Source organism: Capricornis sumatraensis, chromosome 15, assembly GCF_032405125.1.
Source record: "Capricornis sumatraensis isolate serow.1 chromosome 15, serow.2, whole genome shotgun sequence".
Lineage (NCBI taxonomy): Eukaryota > Metazoa > Chordata > Mammalia > Artiodactyla > Bovidae > Capricornis > Capricornis sumatraensis.
This window is the reverse complement of record NC_091083.1, coordinates 6002562-6023806: the sequence shown is the minus strand read 5'-3', so window position 1 is coordinate 6023806 and position 21245 is coordinate 6002562. Positions and strand designations below refer to the sequence as shown.

At 41.5% G+C, this 21245-nt stretch overlaps 1 protein-coding gene across 4 annotated transcripts in view; it reads right to left on the bottom strand.

The window, feature by feature from the left end:
* Positions 1-21245, bottom strand: part of PLCB4 (phospholipase C beta 4) — a 187734-nt gene that overhangs the window by 62710 nt on the left and 103779 nt on the right. For all 4 annotated transcript variants that reach the window (XM_068987745.1, XM_068987747.1, XM_068987746.1 and 1 more), the window contains 3 exons: positions 8168-8270; positions 5340-5504; positions 2482-2686 (listed from right to left, as the gene is read on the bottom strand). In XM_068987745.1, coding sequence (XP_068843846.1) covers positions 2482-2686; positions 5340-5504; positions 8168-8270 — 473 coding nt within the window. The remainder of the gene's footprint in view (positions 1-2481; positions 2687-5339; positions 5505-8167; positions 8271-21245) is intronic.

The window sequence follows — 21245 nt, the reverse complement described above, 5'->3', positions numbered from 1 at the left end:
GTCTGGTATTCCCATCTCTTGAAGAATTTTCCACAGTTTACTGTGATCCACAAAGTCAAAGGCTTTGGCATAGTCAATAAAGCAGAAATAGATGTTTTTCTGGAACTCTCTTCCTTTTTCCATGATCCAGTGGATGTTGGCAATTTGATGTTTGGTTCTTCTGCCTTTTCTAAAACCAGCTTGAACATCAGGGAGTTCACGATTCAGGTATTGCTGAAGCCTGGCTTGGAGAATTTTGAGCATTACTTTACTAGCGTGTGAGATGAGTACAATTGTGCGGTAGTTGGAGCACTCTTTGGCATTGCCTGTCTTTGGGATTGGAATGAAAACTGACCTTTTCCAGTCCTGTGGCCACTGCTGAGTTTTCCAAATTTGCTGGCATAGTGAGTGCAGCACTTTGACAGCATCATCTTTCAGGATTTGAAACAGCTCAACTGGAACTCTATCAATTCCACTAGCTTTGTTCGTAGTGATGTTTTCTAAGGCCCACTTGACTTCACATTCCAGGATGTCTGGCTCTAGGTGAGTGATCACACCATTGTGCTTATCTTGGTCATTAAGACCTTTTTTGTTCAGTTCTTCTGTGTATTCTTGCCACCTCTTCTTAATGTCTTCTGCTTCTGTTAGGTCCATACCATTTCTGTCCTTTATTGAGCCCATCTTTGCATGAAATGTTCCCTTGGTATCTCTAATTTCCTTGAAGAGATCTCTAGCCTTTCCCATTCTGTTGTTTTCCGCTATTTCTTTGCATTGATCGCTGAAGAAGGCTTTCTTATCTCTTCTTGCTATTCTTTGGAACTCTGCATTCAGATGCTTGTATCTTTCCTTTTCTCCTTTGCTTTTTGCTTCTCTTCTTTTCACAACTATTTGTAAGACCTCCCCAGACAGCCATTTTGCTTTTTTTGCATTTCTTTTCCATGGGGATGGTCTTGATCCCTGTCTCCTGTACAATGTCATGAACCTCATTCCATAGTTCATCAGGCACTCTATCTATCAGATCTAGGCCCTTCAATCTATTTCTCACTTCCACTGTATAATCATAAGGGATTTGATTTAGGTCATACCTGAATGGTCTAGCGGTTTTCCCTACTTTCTTCAATTTAAGTCTGAATTTGGCAATAAGGAGCTCATGACCTGAGCCACAGTCAGCTCCTGGTCTTGTTTTTGTTGACTGTATAGAGCTTCTCCATCTTTGGCTGCAAAGAATATAATCAATCTGATTTTGGTGTTGACCATCTGGTGCTGTCCATGTGTAGAGTCTTCTCTTGTGTTGTTGGAAGAGGGTGTTTGCTATGACCAGTGCATTTTCTTGGCAAAACTCTATTAGTTTTTGCCCTGCCTCATTCCGCATTCCAAGGCCAAATTTGCCTGTTACTCCAGGTGTTTCTTGACTTCCTACTTTTGCATTCCAGTCCCCTAGAATGAAAAGGACATCTTTTTTGGGTGTTAGTTCTAAAAGGTCTTGTAGGTCTTCATAAAACCGTTCAACTTCAGCTTCTTCAGCATTACTGGTTGGGGCATAGACTTGGATTACTGTGATATTGAATGGTTTGCTTTGGAAATGAACAGAGATCATTCTGTCATTTTTGAGATTGCATCCAAGCACTGCATTTCAGACTCCTTTGTTGACCATGATGGCTACTCCATTTCTTCTAAGGGATTCCTGCCTGCAGTAGCAGGTATAATGGTCATCTGAGTTAAATTCACCCATTCCAGTCCATTTTAATTCGCTGATTCCTACAATGTTGATGTTCACTCTTGCCATCTCTTGTTTGACCACTTCCAATTTGCCTTGATTCATGGACCTGACATTCCAGGTTCCTATGCAATATTGCTCTTTACAGCATTGGACCTTGCTTCTATCACCAGTCACATCCACAGGTGGGTATTGTTTTTGCTTTGGCTCTGTCCCTTCATTCTGTCTGGAGTTATTTCTCCAGTGATCTTCAGTAGCATCTTGGGCACCTACTGACCTGGGGACTTCCTCTTTCAGTATATCCTATCATTTTGCCTTTTCATACTGTTCATGGGGTTCTCAAGGCAAGAATACTGAAGTGGCTTGCCATTCCCTTCTCCAGTGGACCACATTCTGTAAGACCTCTCCACCATGACCCACCCGTCTTGGGTGGCCCCACGGGCTTGGCTTAGTTTCACTGAGTTAGACAAGGCTGTGGTCCTAGTGTGAGTAGATTCACTAGTTTTCTGTGATTATGGTTTCAGTGTGTCTGCCCTCTGATGCCCTCTTGCAGCACCTACCATCTTACTTGGGTTTCACTTACCTTGGACGTGGGACTTGCCTTTTCATTTCCTGCTAGGAAACCCGAGGCAACTATTTATGCCTGATTTCTTTAAGCAGACAGGGTTGGCAGCATTGGTGGGAACAGATTTTTTTTAACCATTGGTGAAATAGCTTATAATCTTGAAATTTAGGGGAAAAAAACATATACACAAAAATATTCAATACCTAAAAGTCTGACTTACCTCCAAATCCATCAGGCACATATGTTTTTAGGACAATGTTGCAGAAAATGGTTGGCAGCGATAACGGTTTATTTCCCTCATTCCGGAGGGATATGTGTCGATAGCCTGCTTGGAGGCCGTCCAGGGGCAGAATCCTCTGGCCGATCAGCTTGTTGTTGTCGTCATACACGGCAATCCTCAAGACAGCCAGGTCAGGGAGGATCACCTGCAAAGACAAACGGCACTTGTCTTTGTCGATCTTTGTCTCAGTGGATCTGCGGGACACAGCTCCCAAAATCTCAACGCCAGGGACCTGGACCATACCCATACTGCTCAGAAAGGTTCCTTCCCGGTGCAAACAAGCTGATGGTCAATTTACATTCCTAATGCATACTGTGTAAGTTACAGTGCCCACGGCATTGAGAAAAACGGGAGCAGGTTTCCTGGAAATCAGTCCCTGAAAATTGTCGATGTAATGAATGGATATAAAAGATGGCTAATCCAACCCTTGCCATCGTTCCCCATTCCCACCTACATAATGGGTGAGCAACAAGAAACCTGGAGAGGAAAAATGACTTCCCTTTATGTCAAAGATGGCCAGTGATAGCTGGGTCTGGATCCTGGGCCACCTGATTTCAAATCCTTTGATCTGTCTATTACTGGGCTGCTTCTGACATCGAGCTCTGTTTTTGAGAATATGGAAAGGATCTCTGAAGAAATGCCTTATGTATAAAAGACAATTTATATATAAATTTGGATTATTTTTCTTTGCACTCCTCAGTTTTTAACACATTTTGGGATATTAAATAAAGATGAGACAGCTAGAAACATTAACATATACCCAAGACATTGAGTCTTCCCAGCTGGCATAGTGTTAAAGAATCTGCCTGTCAATGCAAGAGATTCAAGAGACGTGGGTTTGATCCTTGGGTCAGAAAGATCCCCTGGAGAAGGAAATGGCAACCTGCTCCAGTATTCTTGCCTAGAAAATTCCATGGACAGAGGAGCCCAGCAGGCTACAGACCGTGGGGTCACAAAGAGTCAGCCACGACTCAGCAGCTGAGCACACACAGCACAACACATCTACTCCTGTCATCCCCAAACCGAATACATAGACACAGCATCTGAGCTCAGATGGCAGAGACTCTGCTTAGACATAAACGAGCAACATGACAGAAGAAAATCTGATGTTTTTAATCAAGAATTTCTATTTATTGGCTATGAGCAGCTAAGACACCTTAGCTGACTTGAGCACTATGTCTAAAGCTAGGCAATGAATTGGCCGCTTATTTATGCCTAGAGGTTATAATTTAGTTCCAGTTCACGAAGACGAACAGGTGAAACCAACTTTGGTCACCGTGCTGTCCCTCATTTGGTGAGTGGGGCTTACGCTGTGAGATTCACGCAAAGAAGAAAAACAGTAACAGCAAGAAAGAAAATAAAGTTAAAGCACTTGGTATCAGTGAAAGGCAATGTCACTTCAGAAGAGCAGGAAAGGATCCAAAATTGGCATCTTGTTTCCGGGGCCAGTAATATTGTGTGTAAAAAGCAAGTTTACTTCCCTATGCATCAAAAACAGAGCCTGAAATCAACTCTCTGAATTTCCAGAAATGTATGTAGGGATTATTTTTTTGGCACAAAACACTGGCCATAGTGACAACAGATTCAGCTGTAACAAACCGAAAAAGCCAGGAAGAAAAAAAAGACACATCACAGCTGTATGCAACTCATGCTACACTCTGATTGTAGAAGAAAAGGTGAAAAGGTAGGGGGAGGGTGTTGCATGGATGACGGGATTCACATAATCGGAAAAGCCTACATCTCACAATGGCTTGATTCAATGAACTATACTTATCTTCTGTAATATGCTTTCTGGAAACTGGTCAGCCAGTTCTGAGGCTGATAATTCATATTTTCATTAAGATAAAAAGGTGATTATCTGTGTTGTAAGACACAAACGGAGTAGAGACACTTGGAAAACCTGTGCCAAAGAAGAAGCAAGAAAGCACTCTGGTCATGATAACAGAACAAGTGAGAGAGAAACAGCCATTTTTGAGATAGTACTGCCAGGGCATGGATTTTTCAATATATCTTCAGTTGATGAAAGAGAAACAAATGGGAGAAAATGGTTACAAGATTAAAACCTGAATCGTTATAGAGAATGACTGATCTGTCTGTGTGCTCAGTCACTTCAAGTCATGGCTGACTCTTTGTGACCCTATGGGCTATAGGCCAGCAGGTTCCTCTGTCCATGGCATTTTCCTGGCAAGAATATTGGAATGGATTGCAATCCCCTCCTCCAGGGGATCTTCCTGACCCAGAGATCTAACCTGTGTCTGCTGCATTGCAGGCAGATTCTTTACCACTGAGTCACTGGGGAAGCCCATAGGGTCAAAGTATAATATGAAGATAAAAACCAAAACACAAAAATAACATATTAGACACAGAACCTATACACATTATACACAGGACCACACTTTCTGGAGGCACAGGACAATACCAACTGACCCACTGAAGGACATTCGTTGGTGCAACACCCTACCCACCCTCTTGGCCAAAGGAATATTGCAAGGCACTAGCTGCCAGGGCAGAGAGGAGCTCTCCCACGTGTGACGGTGTCTGCCTGCGGGGCTCCCTCTGAGAACACTGTGAACCCAGAGCTTGGGCACTGCGTGGAGAAGGTGGGCTCCTCCTGGGAGGAAGGAGTGCCAAGAGGACACGGCCACGCAGAAACAATCATCGCGTGGCAGCTGCGGAACATTTATACAGGTGGAAGACATCTGGGGCTAAGCGACTGTCTGCAGACCATGCAGCATCTCCCCACTAGCACGTGGCTCCTAACTTAGCGGAGCAAGTCTGACACGCTGAGAACACTCTACCTTCCGAAACACAAATGACTCTTCATTGTAAACGGGATTGAGACCGTTGTTCATCACCATGCGAGTGCGGAACTCCTTTCGGATAGTGTCCGTGGGCAGCCCATACATGTCCACTTCTACATATGTGCCAATTTTCTTATCTGATAAGAACTGACCTGATATGACCTGGAGCAGAAGAGAAATAGGAGGAAAGAGAAGTTAAGCTGGTGTAATCGTCAGTAACAGCATAATCTGGCAGGGAGAAAGTCTCTGTTCGTCTTTAGAAATTCGATTATCTCTGGAAATAATGTATTCATTCCTTACTAAACTGAAGTGGTCAATTCAAATATGCCTTAAGATCCTTTCATAGTTCTAAAATTCACTTTTATTGAATTCTTTCAGAAGTCTTACAAAGTGACACAAAGGAAGAAAAGCAACTCTAAAATGTTAAACTGATATTGACAATTGACAGACAGGACAGTGTTATTTTTATTTTTTAAAGCAGTATTGACTGCTTCATTCCACAGGTGTGGGCACTTAGGTTAAGATGCTGCAGACTATTTTTTGTATTATATGAGTCATGTATATTACCTCTTCTATCTATTATAAAGCTATGGAAAGACTTTTTTTGACCTATTTTCAAATAATTATAGCTAATTATTAAGTTTTTTCACATTATCTAATAGCTAATCATTATGAAACAGTTTTTCAGATATAACTGACATTAAATAAATTGTACATGTTTAGAGTGTACAATGAAATCACTTCTGACATATGAGCACATCTATAAAACTGTCACCAATATTAAGGCAAAAAAGTTTTCCATCAATTCCCAAAGTTCCTTTGTACCCTTTTGTAACCCATCCCTTCTTCTCTCGGTCTAGAGGAAACTACTGATCTATTCTCTATTACTTTACATTAGTTTGCATTTTCTAGAATTCTGTATCAATGTAATCATATAGCAGGTATTTTTTTCATTAATATGCTTTATTTTTTAGAGCAGTTTCTGTTTACAGCAAAATTGATAAGAAAATATAGTGCTTCTGTCTTCTCATCCACAATATCCTCACTATGGATACCTCACATCTCAGTAGCTTATTTGTTATAATCAGTGAACCTGTATTGATACTTCATTATCATCCAAAGCAATAGCTTACATTCAGAGTTTACTCTGGTGTACATTTAATGGATTTGGAAAAAATTATAAATATAATCACATGTATCCATTATCATAGAATCATATAGAATGGTTTCACTGCCCTAAAATCCTTTGTACTCTGCCTGTTAATCCCTCCCCACAATTCTTGGTCTTTTTTTTTTTTTTAAACCATCTTTATAGTTTTGCCTTTTTCCATAATTTTATTTAGTTGGAATCAAACAGTATGTCATTTTTTCAGACTAGCTTTTTTCACTTAGTAATGTTCATTCACTGGATGGATGAAGCACATGCTGGAATCGGGATTTCCGGGAGAAATATCAATAACCTTAGATATGCAGATGACACCACCCTTATGGCAGAAAGCGAAGAACTAAAAAGCCTCTTGATGAAAGTGAAAGAGGAGAGTGAAAAGTTGGCTTAAAACTAAATTTTCAGAAAACTAAGATCATGGCATCCAGTCCCATCACTTCATGGCAAATAGATGGGGAAACAGTGGAAACAGTGGCAGACTTTATTTTTTGGGGCTCCCAAATCACTGCAGATGGTGACTGCAGCCATGAAATTAAAAGATGATTACTCCTTGGAAGAAAAGTTATAACCAACCTAGACAGCATATTAAAAAGCAGAGACATTACTTTGCCAACAAAGGTCTGTCTAGTCAAGGCTATGGTTTTTCCAGTGGTCATGTATGGATGTGAGAGCTGGACTATATAGAAAGCTGAGCGCAGAAGAATTGATGCTTTTGAACTGTGGTGTTGGAGAAGACTCTTGCGAGTCCCTTGGACTGCAAGGAGATCCAACAAGTCCAGAGAAAATCAGTCCTGAGTGTTAATTTGAAGGACTGATGTTGAAGCTGAAACTCCAATACTTTGGCCACCTGATGTGAAGAACTGACTCATTGGAAAAGACTCTGATGCTGGGAAAGATTGAAGGCGGGAGGAGAAGAGGATGACAGAGGATGAGATGGTTGGATGGCATCACCGACTCAATGGACATGAGTTTGGGTAAGCTCTGGGAGTTGGTGATGGACAGGGAGGCCTGGTGTGCTGTGGTTTATGGGGTTGCAAAGAGTTGGACACGACTGAGCGACTGAACTGAACTCAATGTTCATTTGTTTCATCCATGTCTTTTCATGACCTGATAGCTCACTTCTTTTTAGAATTAAGTAATATTCCACTCTCTGGACATACCATTCATTGCTTCTTTATCCATTCACCCACTAAGTGGCACATTGGTTACTTTCAAAATTTTATCAAGTATGAATAAAGCTGCTGCAAACATCGCTGTGTAAGTTTTCACGTGGATGTGAATTTTTAATTTGTTTGGGTAAATACCAAGGTGTATAACTGCTGGATCACATGTAAAGAGAACATTGAGTTTTGGGAGAAACCACCCAACTGTTTTCCAAAGTGGTTGTACGATTTTGCATTTCCACCATCAACGGCCAAGAGTTCCCATTGCTCCACATTCTCCACTGGGTACTTTTTGATCTGGTATTTTTTGATGAAAAGTAGCTAATAATTTCATTAGTAGAAAAAAATGTATCTCAAGGAAAAAGATGTTAAAGTTGAGAGCAATGTGTGGATCTTGCAACTTGACATTAAATATTTTAATTGCAATTTTTCAAGGCTTTTCCAAGACCGCCTGGATCCACTCTTTTACACTGTTCTGTGGTGAGCAGGAGACCTACCTGCACGGAGCAAGTGGCTGCAATAACCCCGTCAACAGGAGTTTCAGAGAAAGGGTCAAATGTTCGATCGGGCCGTCTCATGAAATCTGGCTTGAGAAGGTACCTGGTGGGACAAAAGCACAGAGGAGTTTACTAGTCTCTTTATAAAGACTGAGAAAATCACAATTAAGACACTGACTACATCTTTATCCCCATTTCTAACTTAGGAAATAGGCTTTTAGGTGGAGGATCCCAAGAATTGAAGAGAATAACCCTGTACTATGGATGACCCCAAAAAGGAACAGGGAAGAGGAAATGTTCTTTAGATCCAGGCTCCGGGACATCTGTGATTTCCTGACACTTTCATCTTCTCTGGAACTTGATGCTCTTACATGCACAAAATAAAACAAAGAATAACAATGAAAAACCAATTATATGAGCTACAGCTATGAAAATATGGAAAATGTCTTTACTGTTTTACTTAATGTATTAAATTATGGGATCTAATGGCAAGTTTGATAATTTGCATAGTTTCAAAGTACTGATAATCATAAAACTATATTGAGAGATCTCTAACAATTATAATGAGAGAGAAAAATATCTGTGATTTATATTGGTGTCAGATGTACCGCTAACATTACTATAGATTGCTATGTATTTTCATAATCAAATGAAATGTGGTTTCAGTTGGAGGTCTCTAATTCTAGTGAGGATAATTAGGCAAGAAGATGAAATAAAAGGTATCTAGATTGGAAAGAAGTAAAACTATTTCTATTTGCAGACAACATGATCTTGTTTATAGAAAATCCTACAGAGTGTACTAAAAAGCTATTAGAATTAATAAATGAGTTCTATAAAAAATAAAAACCAATTTTATTTATATGCACCAAGCAATGAACAATCTAAAAACAAAATTAAGTAAATAATTGCATTTATAATGGCACCTAAAAGAATAAGATACTTAGAAATACATTTAACAAAATAAGTACATGTACTCTGAAAATCAAAAAACATTGCTGAGGAAAATTTTAAAAGAACTAAACGAATGGAAAGATATCTTGTGTTTATGGATCAGAAGACTTAATATTGTTAAGATGGCACTACTCTCAAATTACTATACAGATCCAATACAATCTCTATCAAAATCCCTTCTGGTTTCTTTACAGAAATTGACAAGCTGATCCTCAAATTCACATGGAAACACAAGACCAAGAATTCTCAATACAATCTTAATAAAGGACTAAGTTGCAGGTCTCATACTCCTAATTTCAAAACTCTCTACATAGCAACAGTAGCCAAAGCAGCTTGGTATTGGGAAAAAAAGATTAACACATAAATTAATGAGACAGAATTGGGAGTTCAGAAATAATTTCATATCTATGCAAATGATTTTTGACAAGGATGCCAAGACTACTCAGCAGGGGAAAGAACAGTCTTTAAACAAATGATGCTAGGTCAACTGAATAGCCACATGCAAAAGACTAAACTTACTTCCTTCTTCCACATCATAAAGAAAAATTAACTCAAAATGGATCAAAGACTTAACTGTAAAAAGCTATAACTATAAAACTCTTAGAAGAAAATATATGGGTAAACCTTTGTGAGTCAGAATTTGACAATGCATTCTTAGACATAACTCCAAAAGTATAAGCAGTGAGAGAAAAAAATACATAAACTTGACTTCATCATATTTTTGCACTCAAAGAATATTATCAAGGAAGTGAAAAGACAAATCATAGAATGGGAGAAAATATTTAGAAATCATTTATCTGATAAGTGACTTGTATCTAAAATACATGAAGAACAAATAACTCAGTTAAAAATCGGGTAAAGGATCTGAATAGACAGTTCTCTGAATAAGATAAACAAATGGGCTGCAAGCACTTGAAAAGATGCTTAATATCATTTGTCATGAGAGAAATTCAAGCCAGCATCACAATAAGATACCATTACACACAGTAAGCAGGAGGAGAACGGAATGACAGGATGAGATGGTTGGATGGCATCACCAACTCAATGGACATGAGTTTGAGTAATCTCTGGGAGTTGGTGATGGACAGGGAGGCCTGGCATGCTGCGGTCCATGGGATCGCAAGACTTGGACACGACTGAGCAACTGAACTGAACTGAAACGAACTGAACACACACTAGGAGGGCAATAGGAAAAAAGAAATAGAAAATTGATGTGGATGTGGATGAGAAAATGGAGAAATTGGAGCCCCCACTCAACATTGCTGGTGGGAATGTAAAATGATGCAGTCACTGTGGAAAACAGTCTAGAATTCATCACTTACACAGAGTTACTGTACGACCCAGCGATTCTTCTCTTATGTGTATACCCAAGAAAAGTGAAAACATATGCTCACACAAAAACCTGCACATGAAGCTTCATAGCAGCATTATTCATAATAACCAAAAGATGGAACAATTCAAATTTCTAGCAAAAGATGAATGGACATACAAGATGAGGTATATCCACACAATGGCAAAATAATAATAAGAAATAAAATTATTTCAGTAACAAAAAGAAATAAAGAACATAAAGTACTGATGCACAGTACAACATAGGGGAACCTTGCAAATGTTGAAGACAGTCATACAAAGGTCACATATTATATGAGTCCATTTACATGAAATGTGCAGAACAGGCAAAAATGTAGTGACAGTGTATAGATCAGCGGTTGCTTAAGGCTGGGATGGGGGCAGGAGATGTTACAAGGTGACAGATGAAGAGTATGGGTTTTCTTTCTTGTATGATTAAAGAGTTTTTAAATTGATCCTCAGCACTGTCTGCCCCTTATCCCCATTGGGTATGGTCACAGAATCACACTCTGGCTGGATTCTATAACTTTCCTCAAACTATGTCAAAGAACTCCATCTCTCCAAAACATTTTTTTTTTTAATGACAATAATTATAGATAGGAAAATTACATACTTATATGAGAAAAAATATGAGCTATCGACTTCCCTGATAGCTCAGTCGGTAAAGAATCTGCCTGCAATGTGGGAGACTCTGGTTGGACTCTTGGGTGGGGAAGATCCCCTGGGGAAGGGATAGACTACCCACTCCAGTATTCTTGGGCTTCCCTTGTGGCTCAGCTGGTAAACAATCTGCCTACAATGTGGAAGACCAGGATTGGGAATTCCTGGGTTGGGAAGATCCTTTGGAGAAGGGAAAGGCTACCCACTCCAGTATTCTGGCCTGGAGAATTCCATGGACTGTATAGTTCATGGGGTTGCAAAGAATCAGACACTACTGAGCGACTCTCACTTCACATGAGCAGAAAATAAAAGCACTTTCCCCAAAACCATAGGTTTGTTTTTAGATGTAAAAGAATCATAATTTGGGACCAAATCTTTCATACCCCTTAAAGTATAACTTTTATAAGTTTCAACTGTAGATGATGTTAAATCTATTACTATTCTTTAAAAGCAACTAAGGGGAATTCCAAAACATGATATTTTTCCTTAAAGAAAAGTTTACAGTCATGTTTACGGTTTTGACAAAGCTGACATTCTTTGCTATCTTCTAAGTCTGAACAAAACATGGTAATAAACAGACCACATTCCATTTGGATGTAACCAGCAATAAAGAGCCTCTGAGGACAATACTGATTTTTATTTTATTTAAACATTTTTAAAATTTTATATTAGAATATAGCTGATTTATGTTGTGTTAGTTACAGGTGTACAGCAAAGTGATTTAGTTATGTAATTATATATATTCTTTTTCAGATTCTTTTCCCATATACGTTACTGCAGAGAATTAAGTGGAGTTCCCTGTGGTATACAGTAGGTTCCTATTGATTATCTATTTCATATATAGCAATGACACTGATTTTTTAAATCAAGGATACAGAAAGTTTATAAAATTGTTCAAATATTAAAGGTGACTTTGAACATTCAACCTGTCTCCAGGAGGATACAACCTGTGATATTAACATAAAAGCTCTCTAACTGCATAGAACATATTGTTTTCTATGTTTGTAGAGTTTTAGATTTGGGCCTTTTTTTGTAGCCAGCATTAATCACTGAAAAATATAAGACAGCAAAAGCTCAAGTAGATGAGTAAATAGAATTCTTCACAAATTTTCCAAGGAAGCCTACCAGCTTTGTCTGGCGAAGCATCAGACATCAGCTACACGGGGAGGTAATGCATGACAGTTCTAGATTTCACAGGGAGGCAGCACTGGGTTCCAATAAGCAGACTCAAACAGTTCCTTATTAGGGATGGGAGGGGATGCCGAGACAAGGGAGAAGCAGTCAAGAAACAATAGAAAAAAAAAAAGAAAGAAAAAAAGAAACAATAGAAAAGCCTTGTGGCAAGGCCCTGGTTCCCCCTCAAGAGATAAACATAACAATACTTTTGAGCTGTTTTGCAGATACCGAAACACAAGGTGGGAGAAATTAACTGCAAGCTGCCTACAAGCATGCAGACCCCAGTCAGGCTGGAACCAGAAGATTGATGATGCGGACTCTCAATTACAGCAACACCAACCAGTCAGAAGAATGCCCATGGGCTGGTCATGCCCTCTTTGAACCATTTCTATAAAACTACTAAATACCCACTCTGGGTTGCAACACACTTTTGAGGGCATTAGCCTGATGTGGCCCCTTTGCTTGGCAAAGCAATGCTTTTTTCCTAGTCTTTTCTACTTCACACCTGAAATTCTAATTCAGAGGCTGGATTTAGCTTCAGAAATTTGACAGATCCCTGGCTTGGGGCTGACCCTTAGTGAGCTCGTCTTGAACAACTGTCTATTTGGGGCCTAAGGCAGCAGAGACTGCCACTCACGACTTAGGGGTTGCATAGGTCATGGGCCCCTGGGCACTGATGGGCAAGCAGAAGCTGGGGTCCTGGCTCTGAGGGTGGAGCTTGTGCCACCGCAGAGCTTCCTGCTTGGCTTAATGCGCTGCGGCTACTCTCCCGATCCTTAATGATTTGTGAACACAGAGCACTTGGGTCCCACAGACTACATAGCTGGTCCTGCCTGGTGTTTTTAGGTGTGGGAAATGAACCCATTCCAAACATCCAGGTCTGTGTGATGGCCACAGGGCAAGTCTAAAGTCAATGGCAAGTGAATTGATGTAAGAATTCTCTGCGGACTTCAAAGGCCTTGGAGGCAAGGGCAGGAGAGAAGGGCTTTCAGCCAGGTGGAGGACAGGAGTTACAGAATCAAGTATAGTGGGACAAGAAAGTTCATCCTGCTTCACCACATCTGAGATGCTATCAACATGCCCTCATTTTATTTACCAGCAAGCAAGCAAAATGGTGCTGATTAACAGAAAGTTGCCACGGATCTTAAGATTCATTCTAACTTGACAAAGTCATTTAAAAAGTGTGTACCTTTGAATCATAAGATATCACAGTATTTTGATAGCAACTGTTGGGTTTCCTCCAAAAGCCTGGAAAGACTTGGGAAATTAGTTTGCTCTATTTTGTTTTATTAGAAGGTGAAGAAGTACTTGATGCTTTTCCAACTTTAAAAATGAGCCTGTAATAAACTACTGCTCACTTTCTGGTAAAAATCACACTTACAGGCCTCGTAAACAAACTGCCCACAGACCAGACAGGGAGTCCCAAGTAAGTTTCTGATGTTTGGTTACTGTTGTGAAATTCAGGGGTTTCTACAAGTACTGTTTGCCACTGTAGGCCTAAAAGACACAGAACATCTCTTTACAGAAACCCTCAGACACAGCCCACAAGGATTTTTTAAAATTCCCTGCAGGTGGGCAGGAGCAAGACAAAGGCAGTGGGGTGAAAGCCCCAGCGTACCTCTGATGCCCCTGCGTGAAGCGCGTCCTTCATGGCCGGCCCATCTCTGCTGCCAGCTACAACTCCTCAGGAGCACAGCACAGTCAGGCCCTGCGGGCAAGAGCTCTGCCTCCAGGCTGGGTGTGCAGGAAAGGGGAGGTGCAGGGGGACAGGAGACTTATTGTTCATGCCTCCTGTAGTCCTGATGCCCCAGGGAATGGTCAGATTTTTCAGTCCCTCTGAAAAACGGACACACAGGCACAGAATCCAGGCTAACACTGTTGTTTAGTTGCTCAGTCGTGTCTCACTCTTTGCGACCCCATGGACTGCAGCACGCCAGGCTTCCCTGTCCTTCACCAACTCCCGGAGCTTGCTCAAACTCATGTCTATTGCATCGGTGATGCCATCCAACCACCTCATCCTCTGTCATCCCCTTCTCCTCCTGCCTTCAATCTTTCCCAGCATCAGGGTCTTTTCTAATGAGTCGGTTCTTCATATCAGGTGGCCAAAGTATTGGAGCTTCAGCTTCAACATCAGTCCTTCTAATGAATATTCAGGATTGGTTTCCTTTAGGATTTGACTGTTTTGATTTCCTTGCAGTCCAAGGGCCTCTCAAGAGTCTTCTCCAACACCACAGTTCAGAAGCATCAATTCTTCAGCACTCAGCCTTCTTTATGGTCCAACTCTCACGTCCATACATGACTACTGGAAAAGCCAGGCTAACACAGCACCATCCTTGGGTGGTGGATTTTGCAATAAACAGTGCAGAAGGTGAGACACTGAGCATGTGAACTACGGTAAAACAGATCCCCACCCACTTCACCTCGCCTTTAACAATGCTTTGCTGTCTGGTGGGCGGGGGTGGGGGGGGCGTTAAAACAGGAGTCACCCATTCTCTTGCCTGGGGTCTTACAACAAACGCTGGAAGTTCCTTCAGCACAGCCCACCACTGACGGACTTTGCTGAGTGTGGACAGGTGGACAGGTTTGGTTCGGTAACACTGGGGCCCCTTTTTCATAGAAATGATTCCCACCCCGTGTCTGGGCAGGAGGAGCCACTGGACTCCTGAGGAGGGTGAAAAGCCTGTCCTGAACCAGGTGAAGGCTCTGGGAGGGTCACAGCTGGTGTGGACACGAGGACCGCTCCGCCCACCCCACCTCGCTCCCCAGGCTCCTCACAGAACCGCTGTGAAGAGGCTTTTTCAACAGTCTGTGATCTCTGCCTGTCATCAGCCATATGAGCTGTAGCTTTTCTTTAACTTCACTTTTCCACAGAAATTTGCAGTTAGTAAAGGACATCAAATGCACACATTCAGTTCAAACTCACTGAACTGCCACAGCAAACCTGGGGTGACGGGTATCACTGGCTTTATTTTATCAGCAGGAAATTGAGATTCAGGGCCTCATCTACCTGCCCAGGGCAACATCAGCCTGTGGAAGGCCTGGTCGGGGTAGTGCCAAGGACTCTTATGCCCTCTACCATGGCTGCCCCTGGGGCCTCAGCCCCCACTGGGGCCCACCCATCAGTTTATGTACACAGTCTCCTGGTTCTCAATGTTTGGCACTAAATAACAGGGCAGCTTAAAAAATACTCTAAACATGTATTGAACTGTTTTCGTTGGAACCATAATTTTAATTTCTTTTTTCTCCCGTTTTATTGAGAGATAGTAGCTTGGTACAAAAGTAATCATGGTTTTGGACCATGAATTTTAAATCATTATAATGAGGTTCAAACACATCTTTATTAATCAAAGTAGGAACCATTATAAGCAAAACATTTTTGCCAATGAGAAATGTTTGTTATTCTTATAGCATAAAAATCATGCTTCAGGATTTGACAAACTCTTGGAAAGCATTTTCTGCCTCCTGCTGGTTGTTGAAGGATTTCCCTGCCAAAAGTTGTCCAGATGCTTGAAGAAGTGGTAGTTGGTTGGAGAGAGGTCAGATGAATATGGTGGATGAGGCAAGACTTCGTAGCCCAATTTGTTCAACTTTTGAAGCGTTGGTTGTGAGATATGCAGTCGGGCGTTGTCATGGAGAAGACCTGAGGCCTTTCTGTCGACCAGGGCTGGCTGCAGACTTTGCAGCTCTCAGTGCATCTCACCGATTTGCTGACCGTACTTCTCAGATGTAATGGTTTTGCTGGGATTCAGAAAGCTGTAGTGGATCAGACGGGGAGCAGACCACCAAACAGTGACCATGGTCTTTTTGGGGGGCAAGTTTGGCTTTGGGAAGTCTTCAGAGCTTCTTCGCCATCCAACCACTGAGCTGGCTGTCGCCAGTTGTCATATAAAATCCACTTCTCATTGCATGTCACAATCCGATTGAAAAATAGTTTGCTGTTGTTGTGTACAGTAAGGGAAGACAACACTTCAAAACAACGATGTTTTTGACTTTAAGTTAGCTCCTGAGGTACCCACTTATAGAGCTTTATCACCTTTCCAATTTGCTTCAAATGCCAGATGGCCACAGAGGGTCGACAACGAGTTCTTCTGCCAACTTCTTGGGTAGCTACAAGGTAGCTTTGACAAATACTCTTAGTTGGCTGCTGCCAACTTCTGATGGCCAGCCACTATGCTCCTCATCTCTCTTTTCTCCTTTCCAAAACTTCTGAACCACCACCACACTCTATGTTCGTTAGCAGTTCCTGGGCCAAATGCACTGTTGATGTTGTAAGTTGTCTCCACTGCTTTCCAACACATTTTGAAATTGGATAAAAAAATCACTCAAATTTGCTTTTGGTCTAACATCATTTCTATAGTCGAAAATAAATATAAAATAAACATTAAGTAATAAGTCATTAGGAAAAAAACATTAAGTGAGAAATATGCATTAATGATGCATAACATAACCAGATTTATTTAAGAATGTATTCAGTATCAAATGGTAAAGTTCAACAATGCAAAACTTCAATTCTTTGCACCAACCTAAGTGAAATATTAGGGCCGAGAGGAGCTACTCCACGTTCATGGTCAGGAGGGGCGGCCGTGAGGAGATACCCCTCGTTACAGGTAAGGAGTAGCAGCTGCACTTTGCTGAAGCAGCCGTGAAGAGAAACCCCACATCCAAGGTAAGAGAAACCCCACGCCCAAGGTAAGAGAAACCCAAGTAAGACGGTAGGTGTTGCGAAAGGGCATCAGAGGGCAGACACACTGAAACCATACTCACAGAAAACTAGTCAATCAGATCACACGGACCACAGCCTTGTCTAACTCAATGTAACTAAGCCATGCTGCATGGGGCCACCCAAGACAGGAGGGTCATGGTGGAGAGGTCTGACAAAATGTGGTCCACTGGAAAGGGAATGGCAAACCACTTCAGTATTCTTGCCTTGAGAACCCCAGGAAGAGTATGAAAAGGCAAAATGATAGGATACTGAAAGAGGAAGTCCCCAGGTCAGTAGGTGCCCAAGATGCTACTGGAGGTCAGAGGAGAAATAACTCCAGAAAGAATGAATGAAGGGATGTAGCCAAAGCAAAAACAATACCCAGGTGTGGATGTGACTGGTGATAGAAGCAAGGTCCGATGCTGAAAAGAGCAGTATTGCATAGGAAACTGGAATGTCAGTTCCATGAATCAAGACAAATTGGAAGTGGTCAAACAGGAGATGGCAAGAGTGAACATCGATATTCTAGAAATCAGCGAACTAAAATGCACTGGAATGGGTGAATTTAACTCAGATGACCATTATATGTACTACTGCAGGCAGGAATCCCTTAGAAGAAATGGAGTAGCCATCATGGTCAACAAAAGAGTCCGAAACGCAGCACTTGGATGCAATCTCAAAAACGACAGAATGATCTCTGTTCGTTTCCAAGGCAAATCATTCAATATCATAGTAATCCAAGTCTATGCCCCGACCAGTAACGCTGAAGAAGCTGAAGTTAAACAGTTCTATGAAGACTTACAAGACCTTTTAGAACTAACACCCAAAAAAAGATGTCCTTTTCATTATAGGGGACTGGAATGCAAAAGTAGGAAGTCAGGAAACACCTGGTGTAACAGAAAAAATTTGGCCTTGGAGTATGGAATGAAGCAGGGCAAAGGCTAATAGAGTTTTGCCAAGAGAATGCACTGGTCGTAGCAAACACCCTCAACCAACAACACAAGAGAAGACTCTACATATGGACATCACCAGATGGTCAACACCAAAATCAGACTGATTATATTCTTTGCAGCCAAAGATGGAGAAGCTCTATACAGTAGACAAAAACAAGACCGGGAGCTGACTGTGGCTCAGATCATGAACTCCTTCTTGCCAGATTCAGACTTAAATTGAAGAAAGTTGGGAACACCACTAGACCATTCAGGTATGACCTAAATCAAATTCCTCATGATTATACAGTGGAAGTGAGAAATACATTTAAGAGACTAGATCTGATACACCGAGTGTCTGATGACATTGTACAGGAGACACGGATCAAGACCATCCCCATGGAGAAGAAATGCAAAGAAGCAAAATGGCTCTCTGAGGAGGCCTTACAAATAGCTGTGAAAAGAAGAGAAGCAAAAAGCAAAGGAGAAAAGGAAAGACATAGGCATCTGAATGCAGAGTTCCAAAGAATAGCAGGAGAGATAAGAAAGCCTTCCTCAGCGATCAATGCAAAGAAATAGAGGAAAACAACAGAATGGGAAAGACTAGAGATCTCTTCAAGAAAATTAGACATACCAAGGGAACATTTCATGCAAAGATGGGCTCAATAAAGGACAGAAATGGTATGGACCTAACACAAGCAGAAGACATTAAGAAGAGGTGGCAAGAATACACAGAAGAACTGAACAAAAAAGATCTTCATGACCCAGATAATCATGATGGTGTGATCACTCACCTAGAGCCAGACATCCTGGAATGTGAAGTCAAGTGGGCCTTAGAAAGCATCACTATGAACAAAGCTAGTGGAGATGATGAAATTCCAGTGGAGCTGTTTCAAATCCTGAAAGATGAAGCTGTGAAAGTGCTGCATTCAATATGCCAGCAAATTTGGAAAACTCAGCAGTGGCCACAGGACTGGGAAAGGTCAGTTTTCATTCCAATCTCAAAGAAAGGCAATGCCAAAGAATGCTCAAACTACCACACAATTGCACTCATCTCATATGCTAGTAAAGTAATGCTCAAAATTCTCCAAGCCAGGCTTCAGCAATATGTGAACTGTGAACTTCCAGATGTTCAAGCTGATTTTAGAAAAGGAAGAAGAATCAGACATCAAATTGCCAATGTCCGCTGGATCATGGAAAAAGCAAGAGAATTCCAGAAAAACATCTATTTCCGCTTTATTGACTATGCCAAAGCCTTTGACTGTGTGGATCACAATAAACTGTGGAAAATTCTGTGAGAGATGGGAATACCATACCACCTGACCTTCCTCTTGAGAAACCTGTATGCAGGTCAGGAAGCAACAGAACTGGACATGGAACAACAGACTGGTTCCAAATTGGAAAAGGAGCATGTCAAGGTGGTGCCCCACTCCAGTACTCTTGACTGGAAAGTCCCATGGATGGAGGAGCCTGGTGGGCTGCAGTCTATGGAGTCGCAAAGTGTTGGACGTGACTGAGCAACTTCCCTTTCACTTTTCACTTCCATGTATTGGAGGAGGAAATGGCAACCCATTCCCGTGTTCTTGCCTGGAGAATCCTGGGGATAGGGGAGCCTGGTGGGCTGCCTTCTATGGGGTCACACAGAGTCAGACATGACTGAAGTGACTTAGCAGCAGCAGCAAGGCTGTATATTGTCACCCTGCTTATTTAACTTCTATGCAGAGTACATCATGAGAAACGCTGGGCTGGATGAAGCACAAGCTGGAATCAAGATTGTTGGGAGAAATATCAATAACCTCAGATAATGCAGATGACCCCACCCTTATGGCAGAAAGTGAAGAGGAGCTAAAGAGCCTCTTGATGAAAGTGAAAGAGGAGAGTGAAAAATCTGGCTTAAAGCTCAACATTCAGAAAACAAAGATCATGGCATCTGGTCTCCTCACTTCATGGGAAGTAGATGGGGAAACAGTGGAAACAGTGTGAGACTTTATTTTTTTAGGCTTCAAAATCACTGCAGATGGTGACTGCAGCCATGAAATTAAGACGCTTACTCCTTGGAAGGAAAGTTATGACCAACCTAAATAGCATATTAAAAAGCAGAGACACTACTTTGCCAACAAAGGTCTGTCTAGTTAAGGCTATGGCTTTTCCAGTGATCATGTATGGATGTGAGAGTTAGGTTGAAGAAAGCTGAGTGGCGAAGAACTGATGCTTTTGAACTATGGTGTTGGAGAAGACTCTTGAGAGTCCCTTGGATTGCAAGGAGATCCAACCAGTCCATTCTAAAGGAGATCAGTCCTGGGTGTTCATTGGAAGGACTGATGCTGAAGCTGAAACTCCAAAACTTTTGCCACCTCGTGTGAAGAGTTGACTCATTGGAAAAGACTCTAATGCTGGGAGGGATTGGGGTCAGGAGGAGAAGGGGACGACAGAGGATGAGATGGGTGGATGGCATCTCGGACTTGATGGACATGAGTCTGAGTGAACTCCAGGAGTTGGTGATGGACAGGGAGGCCTGGCGTGCTGCGATTCATGGGGTCGCAAAGAGTTGGACACGACTGAGCGACTGAACTGAACTGAACTGAAATATAACACTTCATTAGTTTAATGTATACAATTTGCATTTCCTTCAAAACACACAGCAGAGGCAAATGTCCTGCATGCTGCAGGTGGGTGACTTGGGTAACAGGGTTGTCACCTGTGGGTGCAGGTGCATTGCTGGTCAGGAAGAGGTGGGAGTAGGCATTCTCAATCCACAAGTGCTGAAAATTTTATCGTGATTGGCTGTTTTTAGTATCCAACATTGGACATTACATATCCAACTAGGGAGGCCAAGAGCATTCTGACAGTAGTGTGGTGGGAAGATATAGTACTCTATTCGATCAGTCTAGAAGGCTCTGGTCAATGGTTTGAGATCATTTACCTGAAGCACCACTTGGGGACATCTGCATGGAGGAGAAAATTGGCCACACAGTTTTTTTTTTTTAATTTTATAGAACGTGTACAGAATGTCTATACAAGAACTACAAGAAAGTTCTTCCATAGAACTTTCTTTAACTTCATTCTTTCATTTAACTTTCCAGCATTTCAGTGAAATTAACATTTCCTGTTTCACTACTTGGTTCACAGATTTTAGGGAGCACTATTTAAGTACTTCAAACAACATTCATAGCATTATTTTCTGGTGACTACTATTTACAAGACAAGAAAAAAGTTAATAGAGGAGACAACTGTCTGCCTAGCTGAAATAAATTCCACTTAACACTGAGGACTTCATTCTATACTAAATCAGCTTCGTTCCTCTATCTGT